The sequence below is a fragment of the Sinohyriopsis cumingii genome, chromosome 19 (assembly GCF_028554795.1).
Source record: "Sinohyriopsis cumingii isolate HCF-2022 chromosome 19, ASM2855479v2, whole genome shotgun sequence".
Taxonomy (NCBI): Eukaryota; Metazoa; Mollusca; class Bivalvia; order Unionida; family Unionidae; genus Sinohyriopsis; species Sinohyriopsis cumingii.
In genome coordinates this window covers 35,074,994-35,094,108 of record NC_142979.1, presented here as the reverse complement: position 1 = coordinate 35,094,108, position 19,115 = coordinate 35,074,994, and the positions used below count along the sequence as shown (strand labels likewise).

The following is a 19,115-nucleotide window of genomic DNA, read 5'->3' as shown; positions in this document are numbered from 1 at the left end:
CAGGGCTCTTCCTCCGCCAGTTATACTGGCCGCCATGTATAGCCTATTTTGTGCTGAAAAATGGCGTTAAACCCTAGAACAACGACAACATCATTATGTACATAAAGTGAGAAACAATATCACAATGATCAAAAGGGTTTTTATATACATTCAACAAAGTCATATCTTTGATACTGAATTCTACAAAAAAATGAGCCAAAAACATGCAGCAAATTTTTAAAAATCATGTTGAGCAAGGTACAGCATACACGTCTTATTTACAGCAATCAGCTATTCTGTAAGAATAACCATTAGACAGGGGAAAGGTTGGTATTTTAATCATTTCAGTTTGGCAGTATTGTTTTGATTATTGTTAACCATGTACATGTTGCAGCCTTAATCTTCGTCACATCTCTCTTTTTAACCCTGCTTCCATGTCACTAAAGCAGACAGAATCACTGAAATACATGCCTTGTAAGTGATCTGAACTATCTACAATTCTGTTATGATGGTACTGTGGTGGCTTTCATTGCATAAAACAAGTTTTCATGCATGGGCAATCAACCCTTTGCCTCTTTCCATGTTAGATCCTTTTGTCTTAGGTTCATCTCCAGGACCCAGTGAGGGCTCAGAAATGGTACTTGAAATGAACCGAGCATGAGGGAGATCTGATCTGTTTCTACCGTTGAAAGAAGGAAAGTTCAGTATCTCAACTCGGGCTGTTTCATCCTATTCATGATGGATTATTTGCTCTGAGTGTAGAAAACTAACTCAGGACCTAATTATTTTCTCATGTATTTCTCTGTAGTGTGGTGTACTTAAGTGAATACCTTAAAAACACAAATAAAAAAATATCATTACACTCTGTGTGAACTGTAATAATGAATTTATAGTATAAGACCATAGCTATTTGACTTCTAAAATAAAAAATATGATATAATTTTACTTTTTAGACTGTAGATCTGCAGGGGAGGCAACTCTTGTTTTGCAACCCTACAAGCATGAGGTAAGAAAACATGTCTACAGGCTCACAATAAAATTTATTCTGAAAAATGCCACCATTTAGTGAGTAGCTTTTGTTCTCTAAACAGTTTTAGGAACTTATGTCTGCTTTTTGGTCTGAATTGTAGAATTTTCTTACAGAAATATATAGAAAATAAATAGTGAAGATTATGTTTATATGTTAAATACACCAATCCCTCAGTATAATGCCTTTCCTTAAAAATCATTCCCTTTATAAAGCCATTTGTCCATGAATCACATGATTTCTATTATAAGGCCAGTATGTCCATGAATCACATGATTTCTATTATAAGATTGGTATGTCCATGAATCACATGAATTCTATTGTAAGTCCAGTAAGGCCATGAATCATGTAATTTCTATTGTGAGGCTAGTATGTCCATGAATCACATGATTTCTGTTTTAAGTCCAGTATGTCCATGAATCTCATTTCATTACAGAATGATTTTTATTATTAGGCAGGTAAGTTGTGGATCAGATTTCATTACAGAATGATTTGTATTATTAGGCATGTATAGTTGTGGATCAGATTTCATTACAGAATGATTTCTTTTTTTTAGGCTGCTATAGCCTTGGCTCATACTTCATTAGAACACCAGTTCCTATTATAATGCCAGCATGATCATGAATCCTATTGCATTAGAACATGAGTTCCTATTATAAGGCTGGTATAGTCATGGATCACATTTCATCAGAACTTGAGTTCCTATTATAAGGCTGGTATAGTCATTGATCACATTTCATTAGAACATGAGTTCCTATTTATAAGGCTGGTATAGTCATTGATCACATTTCATTAGAACATGAGTTCCTATTATATGGCTAGTATAGTCATGGATCACATTTCATCAGAACATGAGTTCCTATTATAAGGCTGGTATAGTCATTGATCACATTTCATTAGAACATGAGTTCCTATTATAAGGCTGGTATAGTCATGGTTCACACTGAGTTCCTGTTATAAAGCTGGTATAGTCCTGGATCACATTTCAGTAGAACATTAGTTCCTATTTATAAGGCTGGTATAGTCATTGATCACATTTCATCAGAACATGAGTTCCTATTATATGGCTAGTATAGTCATGGATCACATTTCATCAGAACATGAGTTCCTATTATAAGGCTGGTATAGTCATTGATCACATTTCATTAGAACATGAGTTCCCATTATAAGGCTGGTATAGTCATTGATCACATTTCATTAGAACATGAGTTCCTATTATAAGCCTGGTATAGTCATTGATTACATTTCATTAGAACATGAGTTCCCATTATAAGGCTGGTATAGTCATGGATCACATTTCATCAGAACATGAGTTCCTATTATAAGGCTGGTATAGTCATTGATCACATTTCATTAGAACATGAGTTCCCATTATAAGGCTGGTATAGTCATGGATCACATTTCATTAGAACATGAGTTCCTATTTATAAGGCTGGTATAGTCATGGATCACATTTCATTAGAACATGAGTTCCTATTTATAAGGCTGGTATAGTCATGGATCACATTTCATTAGATCATGAGTTACTATTATAAGACTAGTATAGTCATGGATCACATTTCATTAGAACATGAGTTCCCATTATAAGGCTAGTATAGTCCTGGATCACATTTCATTAGAACATGAGTTCCTATTTATAAGGCTGGTATAGTCCTGGATCACATTTCATTAGAACATGAGTTCCTATTATAAGGTTGGTATAGTCATTGATCACATTTCATTAGAACATGAGTTCCTATTTATAAGGCTGGTATAGTCATTGATCACATTTCATTAGAACATGAGTTCCCATTATAAGGCTGGTATAGTCATTGATCACATTTCATCAGAACGTGAGTTCCTGTTATAAGGCTGGTATAGTCATTGATCACATTTCATTAGAACATGAGTTCCCATTATAAGGCTGGTATAGTCCTGGATCACATTTCATCAGAACATGAGTTCCAATTATAAGGCTGGTATAGTCATTGATCACATTTCATTAGAACATGAGTTCCTATTATAAGGCTGGTATAGTCATGGTTCACATTGAGTTCCTGTTATAAGGCTGGTATAGTCCTGGATCACATTTCAGTAGAACATGAGTTCCTATTTATAAGGCTGGTATAGTCATTGATCACATTTCATCAGAACATGAGTTCCTATTATAAGGCTGGTATAGTCATTGATCACATTTCATTAGAACATGAGTTCCTATTATAAGGCTGGTATAGTCATGGTTCACATTGAGTTCCTGTTATAAGGCTGGTATAGTCCTGGATCACATTTCAGTAGAACATTAGTTCCTATTTATAAGGCTGGTATAGTCATTGATCACATTTCATCAGAACATGAGTTCCTATTATATGGCTAGTATAGTCATGGATCACATTTCATCAGAACATGAGTTCCTATGGCTGGTATAGTCATTGATCACATTTCATTAGAACATGAGTTCCCATTATAAGGCTGGTATAGTCATGGATCACATTTCATTAGAACATGAGTTCCTATTTATAAGGCTGGTATAGTCATGGATCACATTTCATCAGAACATGAGTTCCTATTATAAGGCTGGTATAGTCATGGATCACATTTCATTAGAACATGAGTTCCTATTATAAGGCTGGTATAGTCATGGATCACATTTCAGTAGAACATGAGTTCCTATTATAAGGCTGGTATAGTCATGGATCACGTTTCATCAGAACATGAGTTCCTGTTATAAGGCTGGTATAGTCCTGGATCACATTTCATTAGAACATGAGTTCCTATTATAAGGTTGGTATAGTCATTGATCACATTTCATTAGAACATTAGTTCCTATTTATAAGGCTGGTATAGTCATTGATCACATTTCATTAGATCATGAGTTACTATTATAAGACTAGTATAGTCATGGATCACATTTTATTAGAACATGAGTTCCCATTATAAGGCTAGTATAGTCCTGGATCACATTTCATTAGAACATGAGTTCCTATTTATAAGGCTGGTATAATCATGGATCACATTTCATTTAAGTCGCAGTAAAATTAATTTTTATAAGAATTAAATGCTTTTGTTAGGCTTTGTGACCACATGTTGCAAATTTAAAAGAACTAATAACTATCATCAAAATATGTACAGTAAATAATATTTTTGAAAATTATTTTAAACCTCTTTCTTCATGAATAATTCCCATCTCAACCATTGATCCACTTAGTAATTTCTCTATGAATTGCTTTTCAGGCATGTGCCAGGCCGGAGTTTGGCAAGTGGGTTGGATGTGTGGGAGTGGATGCTGGGAATGATTGGCTGGTAAGTTGATTCTTCTTCTATGATGCCACTTTTGCAGGAGGAATGGGGACATCTTCATCCTACATATCTTGTCCATTCTGTCCAAAATCCCAGTCTCTGCCATCAGACTCATTAACTTTCAAGGAGTGAAATCTGATGATGCATTTTTAAAATTTAAATTAAACAAAAAAAATACAGTTTATGTTTCCTATACATATAAATTTCATGTTGCCTCATTGGCCAGTCCTATTTTACTAATCTGGTTAAAAAGGTTCTCTAGTATTCTGAAACTATGAATTTAATTACCTGGGTATTGATATTAATGTAATTACCTGGGTATTGTTACCAGTTTAATTACCTGGGTATTGGTATTAATTTGATTACCTGGGTAGTGCTACCAATTTAATTACCTTGGTAGTGCCATCAATTTATATACCCGGGTATTGGTATTAATTTAATTACCTGGGTAGTGCTACCAATTTAATTACCTGGGTAGTGCCATCAATTTATTTACCTGGGTATTGGTATTAATTTAATTACCTGGATAGTGCTATCAATTTAATTACCTGGGTAGTGCCTTCAATTTAATTACATGAGTAGTTGTATTTAAGTTGCCAAGAAATGACCAGAGTCAAGTTCAAGTAGGATGCAAATGTCACATTTCAGAAAGTACTACTTCAAGAAAGACGTATCATTTAGCCATAAATGTTTTGAAGGCCATTACATTGGAAAAATAACTACTGTTGCCGCATCAGAACTTAAGAATATGCAGTTTAGTATTTCTCTGTCAAGATGAAAAGGTTGCCTGCCTACCCTTCCCTCAGAATTGCACTTTCTTGACTATAGTGATGAAGGATAAAGACCAAGGTAGTACCAAATGGCACATGCAATGAAAATAAGTATGAATCCAAAGCATATAATGATACCTAAACATAGGAATTAGACAGAAGAAAATAATTAGAAATTAAAACACCACCCCACTTCTAACAGATGTTTTGCATTTTCTTGGTCAAAATGTGCCATAACAAATGATGTGTTCCATCATGATATTGGTCTCCATTTCTCTGTCTGTCTTTGCATGACGATCATTCAGAAAGAGGTAGTTAAGCTAATTAAAGGTGCAAGATTTGTTGCATGGTTTGTTAGTGACCAGGTGTAAAATGGCACAAAGTTATCAGGAAACCTACCAGATGAGATGCTTACACCAAGACTTATAGATTGGACTCACATTCTGATTTGTAATGCATACATCATAACCTTATTAGATGTTCATGCTAGTTACATGATTTTTAGCTGGTCAGATGGTCAGTATGGGATTTTCACTATCTACATCTACTGATTAGATGGTCAGCACAAAAAGGGGTCTCTTGTTTGAAAACTGAAATGTTAATTATGGATTAAACCAGACTTGTTATGTATATATTTCTTGACACTGGATCTGAGATGAGTATAATGATGTCAGGTTTACAACAATAGGCCATGAGATACACGATTTACTACACTTATTTTGTGATCATTTTAACTCAGACATATAAGATAATATTTTTTTCAACCAATTTTATATTCTGGATTTTTTCAAGAACCTCTGAGATGGTTTCAGTGCTTGGCTGTTAAAATAATAAAAAGACTGTAGAAACAGAATTCTCAGGGAACTCGACTAATCTTTACTTTAAACCTTTTGTGGTGAATTTCTTGAAGAGTTAGCTCCCTTGCATATGTCATGGGCTGTCCGTTTTGAAGGTTAGGTCTCTTTTCTGTTATGGTTTCACTGAATAAAATGTATGTGAAATCCATTTTTGTATCTGATTTACCCGACAAAAGTAATGAGGCACAAGACATTCATGGTATTAAGTTCCAACAAGGCATGCGGAGTTAGAGACACATGCTCATTATAAGGAATATTCATATGTATTTTAATTAAAAATAAAAAGGGAGTGTGAGATTGTTTAAGCATGTAGTGTTATTACACTGAATATATTAGGAGGCCACATTGTTGTTTTAGCCTCAATATATGTTGCCCATTTTTGCTGAATCATCCTCAGAATATTTTTAATACTTTCATGAATATTTATTTTATTTTTGTGTTATTTGGTTTGGCTTGTAAAATAGCTGTATTAATTGAATGTTTTGAACATTGTAAATTTCACCTCTCTACTCGCACTTCTTGTTTTCTTGCCACATCTTGCTGTTCTGGCAAGAGAGAGAAGTCACCTCTACATACAATTTTAATCCAGCTTGTAGTCAGCATAGCTCAAGGACCATTCAGATATTCAGGTAGAAGTATGTAAGAACATTTTCTGTTAGACCTGGATGTGCACTGTATTGGTTTTGTCTCATCTGCATGATTTTAGACAGAGTTATTGCCCCTTTAGAGTTACTGTATATGCTCACATATAAGCCGACCCCCCAAACTGAACAGGTATAAACACTAAAAAGTGCAAGACCCGCATATAAGCTGACCCACAAATTCGAGACATCTCAAGATGCACGAGGTAAGTTCTAAATGCGTTTATTTAGCAAATTTATATTTAATAAAAATTACATGTATACTTAAGTAATTTATTTAATTTTCTGTTTTCTTATTGTTTCTGCGTAATTTATATTTGTGTATAATCTAATTCAACGATGACAAGAATTTGGCAATCGCAATTTGCTGTAACTCTACCTCTCTCTTTTGACTTGATTATTTTTTGTTTATGCATTATTGCATTGGACATTTTATATCAGTGTACCGATAATTACGTTTTTACTTTGCTTTGAAATTGTAAATATCTAACTCATTAAGATGTAATCCCAGTATGACAACACAATGGATGACAATACAGTTTGATTCAATGCTCGCAGTTAGGCTACTGTACGTATTTATATAATGGTTTCACCACATGTACATTGTAGATTTTATTGCGTGCTGAATTAAGCACATCCCATGGAGTCAAATCATGGGCACCATTACGCTAAACTTTCATGATATTTCCAAAATACAATAATAAAGTTTCAGAAATAATGCTTCAAAAATTACTGCAAAAGTTGAGTTGTAGTTTGCTTTGATGTAAGCGACCTTACACCGTACCTGTCAACTTTCACACCAGGAGGAAAAAAAACTCCCGATTTCTGGGGTCACTCCACGCCTACCTCTCGATTTCATATTTTCTGAATTTTGCAAAGAACTCCTGATTATTACATTATGTCTTCAACTTTCATTTCTTCTAAACAAGAAAAGTCCTACATGTTCTGTTGTATCACCTGACAATTATTGTTGTGACAAAATAATTACTGTACTAGAAAGAATTCGCTTCTTCACTAAATAGAATGTTAAGTTTAAACAGTATTCATGTAAATTAATGATTTTTGTTAAAATTCTACAACAATACAAAAAAAGAAATAAACTAGAACAAAAAATTTCATCCACAATTAATTTCAGTCCCAAGAGTGATCACTATGAATGCTGTAACTCCATATGCTATAGCACCATTCCCACAAAAGAAACTTACACAAGCGAACACCTAGCATTTTTATACCGTATATACCAATGTTAATTACCATAGTTAAATTAAAAGAAGGAATGAAAATACATACCACCCAGCAAATGTGTCATCAAAAAACTAATTCATAATACATGTTTTATAATAAACAATACTAAATGCTTTACAAGTTGATAATAAGGGAATAAGGTCGGATATACAAAGAGCGGAAAATAGTTGCCACATGTAAGGCACCATGAGCTGGCTATTTTGGTACCTTTAGTTGAACAAAATTGGGAATCCTTTATTTGCCAATCATTTGCTGGTGATTGCATAACACACAGTAGTGCAGAACATGGTTTCTTTGAATTACAACGGATGACCAGTCATTTTCACAACATAGTTGCATCGATAAGGATTAACTTGTAATTAGTCACACTTGTTTTCTTGCTTGTTTAAGACTAATCTTTAGCTATTGTGCAGTTTGACCACAGCTGACCAGAATATGAAACTAGGGCACGACCTGGGGTAAAATATGGTACATCACAGGGAGAAATGGCGAGTCTTTTTGCGAATTTCACGCATATTGGACCAGGAAGATCAATCAATATTTAGTGAAAACAAGACATTAAAAATGCCACGAAAAACCTCCGGATTTTAGGTCCCAATCTCTTTTTTTTAATTCTGTCTCCCTACTTGGCTTTTGAAAAGTTCATAAGTATGCCTTACACCCCGTTTTACAAAATTATGGTAATCATGCTAATATTATGGAATGAAAGGCAACTACACATCAATGTACTGGTATAGTTACTGGCCTGTACTGCTGTCGCAAAATGAAAGACAAATTTGCCAACTATCAACATAGGAGACGCCAAAATATCAAGCTTTCTATTGTGTGTAAAGTTATGATGTCTGTTCAGTCAAAATACAAAACTAAAATTGATTGATGTTGATCTTATTTGATCTATATGAGAATTTTAGCCATTATTATTATTACCATTCCTCCTGAACATGTACATTATGCTGGTTATCTGCCTTGTACAATTAAATGTGCATACCTTTTTTAAAATAGTACCTCAGTTTGTAGGATCACTTATATGTTTGAAAATGAGTAACTCATGAGCGCATGATTCAGTGTAAATGAAACAGCTATTAAGGACTAGCCCAAATGTTATCTGGAAGAATGCAATTTGGTCGAAACAATGAATAAAGCAAAATCTGCATCTAATATGATTAGGAATAAGTAAGGATTTAAGTGATGCTATGCACGCTTTGCAGTGTGTAAGTACTGTACATTATAGTTCAGCTTGGTCTCCCATATAAACTGAACTGGTCCGTGAATTATGAAGTCTGTATTTACCTTTTTTTAATTTCATCTTGGAGAAATCAGAAAATATGCACTTGCAAAATAATAGCAAAATCAGTCATAGTACTTTATAACAGTTTAATAAATGTTGGGTTACTGAAAGTTATTTTTTTAATGACTATGTCATAGGACATGGAAAAAATTACCATTTCGTGTCCCAAGATTTACAGCCATTACAGTAGTCAACAAAAATATCTAAAAACTGTCAAGTTTAGACATTAACCCGCAGATAAGCCGACACACCCCTTCTTCCAGGCTTTTAATTTTTCTTAAATTATTCGGCTTATACACGAGTATATATGGTAACTTCACCTCTTCATATGGAATGTTGCTTGTAAATCTTTATTGCTAGGAGGTGATTCAGGCAATCAACTTTTTATCTTCAGATGGAATATTGCTTGTAGTCAGCATGGCACAAGAAACTGTCAACATATTTCTAATGAAATTTGATGTGAACATTGTTCTCTATGCCAGTCTGTCTTGTCTACATCATTTTGTTATGACCCTTGTCGGTCTGCTTCATCCTTTCATTGGGATGTTGCTTGTGTTGATGACATCATAAAATGAGTTGAGTTTTTAGCATGCCAGATCATCATTTATAATGCCCATTTTCTCCTAACTTCTCTTTAAAGCCCTTTGAAACAAATTTTAGTGAGTAAAGGTCCTAATGTTACTAATAGTATGCATTTCTTTATGACTTAAGTGACCAGGTAAGGTTCATTAATAAATGCATATAAATGTTTATGTTTATTTTATATAGAGTGACAAGATGTATGAAAAGATACCTTCTAGTATGATACTTAAATACAGAAGTCTGAAAAATAATGTGCTTTTAACTTGTTATTTTGATTCTTAGATTTGTGGAGGTGGCCCAAGAATGTCTGCCTGGTACCTGAGGTCACTCACCATGTCAACAACCTTTGACACACCAGGAGCATGCCAACAGTTTATTATGTTCAATGAGGACACTGTAAGTCAAACTCTCAATTTAGAGACCTTTTAATTATAGACTTAATTTGGATGATTATGTTTTTGTAAAGTATTTGAAGTCTTATCTTTCAGTGGTAAAAACTTGCTAACCACTGGCCTGGGAATATTTTGATATAACCTCCAAACAACCCACCTTTGCCCTTTGCAAAACTGTATAGTACAAGTCACATGGGTCATGTAAGTGCATTTACTGATATAAGTTTAAAAAATAATTATAATTTTAAAATTTAATCATAATATAGTTATAACAAAGTTTATTCAGTCGTGATTTTTTAGTGATCTATACAATAATTGTCATAACAAAAGTTCCAGACAAAAACTATCAATCGCTAGTGGAATCAAGTGTACGATTGCATGAACAAGAAGTCACGTGCATCTTCAATCATATCTTGAATGGATGTTGAACTGTGAATGGGAAAGAGAAGTAACATACAATAACTTTTATTATTAGCACGTACTATGACATTTCTTCAAAATGATTATTTAGCATGATGTAAAATTTAACTAAAATAAATCTGAATTGACAGTAGTCCTTCTAGTCTTTTACATGTATGAAAGTACATACTTTGTATGGGAAAAATAGGTATTATGTATGAATTGGAATAAAAGATATGACACACCACACAGAAGATATATGCAAAGTTACATAATTGCCTCCAGTTTATTGGACTTGTATGCCAAGTTTTTCCTGCCTGTGTTTCTCTAGGCATTGTTTATAAATTGTCCTGTCTCTCTTTATGCTTGTAGTACAACCTTTACCCAACAGCAGGTGCATTCCATCTGTCCAATGTTGTCTTCTGGAAATCTTGTTAATAAAAAGATCTAGAAATATGTTCCACAGTATGTTCAGCAATCCTCTACATTACAGTAATTGTTTGTACTGTTTTATCAACATGAACATTTCTTTAGTCCACATTTTGCAGTGTAGTCATTCTCAATCTTCTTAAATTCTAGAATATCTCACTTTGTCACCCACATTAAATTTCTGTCAAAAAAATAATTTGCTGGCAACATCCTCATGATTTTGTTTGTCACTCACTGGTGCAGATGTCATTCCATTGCCTTTATTTTTGGCATTGTTGTTCTTGCCCACCAGTGACTGTGACTGCACTGCAAATACTTACCACCACATTGCATTTTTAAATGTACGATTAAATCTTTGAATGATAACTGCTTTTCCTGTTTGAAACTTATAATATTTTTGAATTTTTCAAGCCAGTGTTCAAAAAATCTTTCTGCAATGGTCAACTCAGAGTTTTGTGGACTTATGCGATCTTGTGGCCATTTCAAAAGCATCTGGGTTAGCATCCTCAGTTCTGTTTTTCAATGGCAAACTCCATGCATACTTTCTAAAAATTTCATTGATATTCAACAACTACATGATGCCACTATTGCTTCGGGAATATTATTTTAGGTCTGTCAAATCGGTGAACCAAACATCATCGATGCCATGGGCAACAACTCTGCATCTGGGAGAACATTTTCTTGCATGTCTTTGTAATTCTTGAGCAGCATTTTTGTCTGCAGTATCCATTGTGACAATGCTAAGTTTACAGTTGGGGTTCCATGGCACCTCTGACAAAAGCTATGTCAGTGCATTCTCAAAGTCCTTTTGGTTTTAGCATGGCTAATTCATCCAACATAATTTTGCCACAGTGGGTTTTTTGCTCTGGAAAGTCTCTGGAGTGAATGTTATGCCAGATAGCTGTTGCATCTACTTGATTATGGGGTTCTTGACAAGGCCATGTTTGATTATTTGTGTCAAGTTCCACATGCAGATGATTAGAAGGACCGATATACTTACGTCTTGGCAAGGTCCAGATGAATTTGAGTTTAGGATGCCATCCAATCTGCTTATGAAGATCAAAGGTGCCAATGTAAATTTTGTGATGTTTACAGATGGTGCCAACAGTTTCATTGCCCTGAATATCAACATCATCAGCACTAGCATGCATATATACCAGTAAAATATAAAATAGAATACTGGCACAGCCTGCCATTTCTGGTTTACATGTATAAGACTATATTGGTATGTTGAGGACACTCTGCATTGTTGTAACCCGAGTTTCCTCCATCCATTTTAACAAATATAGATTTCTTTCTGCTGCAAAGGGCACACTTTGACATTCTCATCGAGTGGCCATTTGTTATCTGTGTTGGAACTTTATCTACACTTTCTGTACTTTCTCTGCATAATAAGCACCACAAATCTGCCACCATAATTTCCCCCAAAATGATAATAACCTTTGTGCTCATTATTCTTCGTACTTTTCAGAAAGAAAAGTTTGTTTTTTGTATGAAAAAATACATGATGAAATTTCAGGAGCCTTACCACAATCGTCTTTTATCTGAATCCATGTGATAATGAAGCGTGCTATAGCAGGGTCACTCTGTATATAGTTGGTTATGTGCAGTGAGGTTTAACTTTTTTCTTTAGGCTTATTTTGGGAAACATTTCTTGAAAATTGTTGAAGGAATGAGGAATTTTGAGAATTCTGTTTGTTCATTTAGTATTTGTTCAGCTGTATGTAGTATTACTGCCTGACATTCACAAATGTACAGGAAACATTCTGATTTTTCTTTGAGACAGATGGAAAGTATGTTGTTTGTTATATAATAAAAACATGTTCAAAGAAACAATCCTTAAATGTGGGAATATGTATGTCCATGACTAAATGTATATCTGTTTGCTTTGTTTTTGATTACAGGTGATATCAGCAGGCACAGAGGCCTTTGTAAATCACTGGTACATGAATGGTGACTGCAAGTCCAGGGTACCCTGTACTCCAACAAGTGTTTTCAGTGTAGCCATCAACAGAGAGTCAGAAAATAACAGGGTATGATTTTTACTAGATGTGTTTTTTAACCAGTGAAAGTTGTGGGGTATTGTAATTTAGCATTGTCTGCATGGGCAGATATCAGTTCATTTTAGTGCTTGATGAAACTTAAGTTCTAGTAAACAGATTTCAGTGCAATGCAACTTTGTATGTTTCCTCTTATCCCAAGGAAGAACCCTTTTGATTTAGGGGTCAGTATCTTAAGGTCGTGACATCAGTAGTGAAAACTAGATTTTAACATTGAATTTCATTTCTGAATGATAAATTAAGTTGTAGATAACAGAACTCAAACAAAACAGTGCATTTATTTCTTTAGCACCAGAAATAACTCTATTTTTTTATATTAAGGGTCATTTACTTCAAAGTCAAGGTCACTGGTACTAAAAATAGATTCTGTTTATGCATTTCCAATGATAACATGCTTAAATGTTAACATTCTGTGAATAGTTTTAAATCCAAAATATACATGCAAGTGTATCTTATCCATTCTTCCAAATAAGCAAGGTTCATGTCTTATAAAGTCGTATGTACTACAGCTGTAACTGCATACAGGATACCATCTCAATTTAGGCCATATATGCATGTCTTTGTATATGTACTCAAAATACACTGGTATAAAGATGCAAAAATGTATTCAGGCAACTAACTTGATGTTGGTAGAACAGACCTGCCAACTCTTATGACTTTTCCATAAGTCATACAGAAAAAATGACCTTATAAATACAGACTTATTAAATAAAAACACAAATTATGGAAATACAATTACTGGCTTGTTCATGTTTGGATTCAGTGGAATTGGTTCAGGAACCAGGGTGAATTTACTGGAGTATCTCAGATGCTTTAGGCTGTGTGTATTTTCTGATGCAAAATGTCAGCATGATCAAGCTGTTGCTAATTTATTTGAAATGGTTTCCAGAAAACAACATATCAGGACAAAAGGGACAATAGACCTGATAAAAGTGTTAATAGTGCCAAAGAATAAAAGGGAATATTTAGATACTTGGGGGAAAAAAGCAAACATGGCAACATTGATGTTTAGTGGATATGTCACATGGCAGGAAAGATGATTGATATTTGAGAGATATCAAGAAGCCATTGAGCTCCATAGAGTTTGGAACTACTGCTTGTGAAACTACTGGAGGTAATGAAGGTTCAAGTTAACTTTACAAACTTTTGAGTTCAACACAGTGTTTACTATCACTGCCTCAGTCTTGCAACTTGTTTTTAGACTTTAAAATGCATATTTTCCACCTTGACAATAGCAGTGAATGATATTTAATTTCACCTTACTGAAAACTGGTACAAGTTACAGAAAAAATAGACCTTCTCCAGAGTTGGAAGATCTGGTAGAGAATCATCTGTCATCTGCAGCGATTTTTTTTCAAAAGGTATAGCTAAAGGTTATTGGCAAGGTATTATAAGATATTTGAGATCTTCACCTGAAATCTTGGGTTTTCAACAGATTTTTCAATATTAGGGTCCATATGTATTGTGTTTTGGTAATTGAAGAATTATTAAATTTTGCGGTTGTTGTAAATATCGCTGGTGTTATTAGTTGTTCTATTAATAGTAATAAAAGGGCTCCACGTTAACAATTTTTTAAAACAACTTCTGCTGATAATCATCACACTTGACAGAAAGTTGTTTTTGGCATCAGTGCCTCTAAATGATTACAAATGACATGGAAACATATTCAGAAAAAGCTGCTGTTAGATTAAAGCTTTCAGTTGCACTCTACAGATGTTACATACTTCTGAGAGAGTGACAGATGTAAGGTGAAGTTGTTTGCATTTGCAACATCCACAATGGAGAGAATGTTGGCATACCTCTATGTTACTTTCATGTACTGTGGCAGAAATTTCTTTACATATTATACTTGTGGAAATTTTACAAGATCTAAGCAACATCTGACTTAAATGGCTGCTCCCACGTTCCCTAAAAATCAGCCTGAATTAGTCCAAAGGACAAAAACTTTAAAAATACCACTATACTGTTAGAACAATCGATACAAGCTTTATATTATTTTGTCTCAATATACCACTCTGAAGAATTGAACATTACTTGGTCATCTGCACTTGCATTTGTTTTTTTAGGCTAATATCTGCCATGTGAGCTATTTTATACCCAGATGAGCCTCTGTTATTATTATTATTATTATTATTACAGGTACTGTGTGTGGCAGGATCCAGTGCCACAATTGATGTGTGTACAAACTTTGGTTACAAGGCTTTTGGACTTTCTTTCACCATACCAGACTGACTGCTTTAAGGAGAGATTTGCTGTGAAATATTGTCTTTAAATAAAAAAAATTTACATTTTATCATTTTTTTTCACTTATAGATTGGAATAAACACATCATTATCTTTATATATTACAGGATATTTGAAAAAGATGTGTGTTGAAATAAATGATACGTTATACAGCCATTCACATTTGGTTTAACCCAGTAATATAACTTCTAGCATGAATAAATTAATATGAGCAGAGATGTTAACCCATGCACAATGTTTTTCATTAACCAAGCACCAGTTTTTGGTTCTACTGGTCATAGGCAAGAAGAGCTTGACCATCAACAGTCATCTCATCAACCACTGGCACAGTTGCTTCTCCTTCGAAGTACATTACCCTATACATACCCTAGGAGAACTACTACCTCGCAAACCTAGCCTGCCCAGGCTAAAAACTTTTGGCTAAGAGGCTAAAAGTTATGTGCCCACTTAGGTGGCAGAGTGATCTCCCCTTGATACTGGTATTGGTACCAAATACACTGAAATCGCTAGTTAATATTTCTGCTGGTGCTGAGTAGCATGCTTTCTACAGGCAGAGGCCTTGCAAAATCCAATGAAGGAGTGTTGAAGTTTTCTACCTCAAAAACAAGTTAGAAGTAGTTTCTATGTCAAAGGCAAGTATACTCTATCTATAAATTTCCAACTTTTCTTCCTTCTGCTAACAATAAAGTCTCCTAACTTCTTATCACTTTGCCACCTAAACACAGTTAGGCACCTTTCATGCATACCTGCACAGGTTGCAATGATATCCCCTCACATTGCTATAACTGTATTAATAAGTGCATGTCTTGTGTTTGATATAGAAAACTCATTTAATATTGCTGTATAATTTCATATACCTGACACTTTTGCTGATTTTACCTGTATAGTAGGTCTTTGGGCCTTTTCCTACTGGTAAAATTGTTTCATAATGGATATTGTAGTGCTTACTTTGTAAGTCATAATAATGATGCTTCAGTTCCTTCTTTCATGTGCAGATTTTTTTTGTGTAATATAGAAAACTCGTTTATAATACTGTATAGCTTCTGCTGTGGTCAGATAAATACAGGTAAGTTTTTATACAATGTTTACTCAGTAGTGTCCAGCTCGTGTGTTACGCTAATTGTCTTCCACTTCGTACATGTAAATACTATAAATGTGTCAGTGATTTTACCTGTATAGGCAGTCAAAAAATTGGTACTTTCTAGAGGTCATCTGTTACTAGAATCGCTTAGTTGCCATCCACTTCTTAGATGTAATTACTATAAGCAACGCTTCAGTGATTCTACCTGTATAGGCAGTCAGATTGACCTTCTAGCAGGTTATTTGTGACTATAATTGATTATTTAGCATTCACTTTCTAAATATTAATTGTGATGCTCTAATTTCCTACCTGTACAGGCCACAAGCACCCTTTTTCAAGTATTTATTATAGTGGGCAACTTCATGGATACTCACATCTATAGGTTTAACTTGTCCATGTCCCACAATGTGTCCGAGAAATGTAACACTAGCACGGCATAACTCACTTCTTAGATAAATTAATTGTAAAACATGCATTTGTGAGTCTGTCAAAGAATTTCCGAATTGTTGCTAAATGTTTTATCCAGGTGTCATTGTAGATTATTACATTATTGATGTAAGCATCACAATTGTCTAGACCAGAGGTAACCATATTCATAAGGTGTTGAAATGTACTTGACGACCCTTTCATCCCATACGGCATTATGTTGGTAAAGTCCATCTGGAGTCACGAATACCAAACTTTAATTTGCTCTTTCTGTTAGTGGAATCTGCCAAAATCCTTTCAGAAGATCAAATTTGGTGACATACTTGGCATTCTTGATCTTATCAATACAGTCATCGATTCTTGGTAATGGGAATGAATCTTTTTTGTCACACTACTCACCTTTCTATAATCAGTACACATATGGAAAGTTTTATCTGGTTTTGGAATAAGTATGCATAGTGAACTTTAAACACTTTTACTGGGCTCTATAAAATCATTCTCCAGCAAATATTGAATTTCTTTTTTCAAGAATTCCTGTTTGAGAGTGTTCAACCTGTACGGGTGTTGTTTGACAGGTTTGGACTTTACAATTTCAACGTCATGGAATATTTTGTTTGTCGTTGTAGGAACATCTGGAAATAAGTGATCATATTCAAATATTAACTGTTTAAGTTCATTTCTTTCTTGCTCTTGCAAATGTGAAAGATTCTGGTTCAGATCTTTCATAATTTCTGATTTCCAAAGATTTTTCACTCCAATGTCAGTAGAATCCGATGATATTCCTTCACTTAAATCTTCACTGAGACAGGTACAGCTAAATTAATTGCATGTTTAACTTGGCTATCTCTTTTAATATACTCTTTTAGCATGTTAATGTGACAGAGTTGTTTTTGTTTACACCTACCAGCAGTATTTATGATGTAATTTACAGCATCTATGTTCCTGTCAACAGTGTAGTGACCATAATAATTGGCCTGAAGAGGATTTTGTTGTATTGGCAAGAGAGTCAGGACTCTATCATCAGGCTGAAAGCTTCTTTCCTTCGAGTTTTTATCATATCTTGACTTCATTTTGGATTGAGTTGAGTGCAGATTTGCTCTTGTGACCTCACAATCCTTTGACAACTTCTATTTAAAATTTGAAACATAATCAAGAAGATTAATTTCAGAATCTTCATTAGAAAGAAGTTTCTCTTTCAATAACTTCAACGGTCCACACACAGTGTGCCCAAAAACCAGTTCAAAGGAACTGAAACCTAAAGATTCTTGAACTGATTCCCTAACAGCAAACAATAGTAAACGAATGCCTTCATCCCAATCTTTACCTGTATCAAAACAATATGATTGAATCATTTTTCAGAGTCTGATGGAATCTTTCTAAAGCCTCTCAAGGTGATAGGCAGAAGATTTGAATTGTTGAATGCCTAATTCATACATAACTTGCTGGAAAATTCCAGACATGAAATGTGAGCCTTGATCAGACTGTAGGGACTTGGGTAGGCCAAATTCAGTATAAAAAGAAAAATTTATCAAAGCTTTTGCTATTGTTTTAGATTTTATATTCCTCAAGGCAATTGCCTCTGGAAACCTTGTTGACGCACACGTAATGGTCAACAGGTAATGGACCAACACCATCTACCATAATTCTAGTGAATGGTTCATCAAAGGCAGGAATAGGTTGTAGATGAGCCTTGGGAATTTTCTGATTTGGTTTTCCTACCATTGGACAGGTATGACAAGATCTACAGTGTTTACCAGCATCACTTTTGATTTTTGGCCAATAGAAATGAGTTAAGATTTTGTGATAAGTTTTATTGATCCCTAAATGACCAGCCAATGGAGTTTCACAGGCCAGACTAAGTATTTCCTGTCTGTAAGGTTTCTGAACTAACGTTTGATAGTTCACTGACCATTCGTTATCAGCAGGTACCTTGGGAGGTCTCCACTTTCTCATAAGAATTCTATTTGTAATGAAATAACAGACAGGAACTTCAGTAGCTTCAGTTTCACTAATGGCCTTCTGAAACAAACAGGAGATCTCAGGATCTTTTCCTGTTCAATGACATATGATTGTCGTTTATCACCTTGATTAGAACAAAGAGAATGAGTCATTAAACAAGGATCACTGTGATTAATACCTTCTGACTGATCCAAACAAGGAGTGAAAGTGACCTCATTAAAAACCTGACCAATACATGTGTCAGCTAAAGGAATACTTTCCTTATCAACATCATTCTCACAAGCTTTCTTTGCCATAGCCCTGGTAACTGCACAAGCTGGAAATACATCAGGGAATTCTTTTTCAATTGGATTGACTTTCTGATCCAAGCGAGGCTTGTCAGTTACAAGTGGATTAACCACAATTGTCTCCAGTTAGGTCATTGCCTAATAATAAATGAATGCTGAGACTCAACGGGTAAA

General features: G+C 34.5%; 1 protein-coding gene across 1 annotated transcript in view; it reads left to right on the top strand.

Moving 5' to 3' along the window:
* The window catches only part of LOC149775431 (THO complex subunit 6 homolog), a 65,017-nt gene extending 49,779 nt beyond the window's left edge, over nt 1-15,238 (top strand). The window contains exons 10-14 of the mRNA XM_089942957.1: nt 933-985; nt 4,217-4,285; nt 9,948-10,061; nt 12,790-12,918; nt 15,085-15,238. Of these exons, the coding sequence (XP_089799083.1) occupies nt 933-985; nt 4,217-4,285; nt 9,948-10,061; nt 12,790-12,918; nt 15,085-15,177 (458 nt within the window). The 3' untranslated portion in view covers nt 15,178-15,238. The remainder of the gene's footprint in view (nt 1-932; nt 986-4,216; nt 4,286-9,947; nt 10,062-12,789; nt 12,919-15,084) is intronic.
* Nucleotides 15,239-19,115: the final 3,877 nt, after the last annotated feature.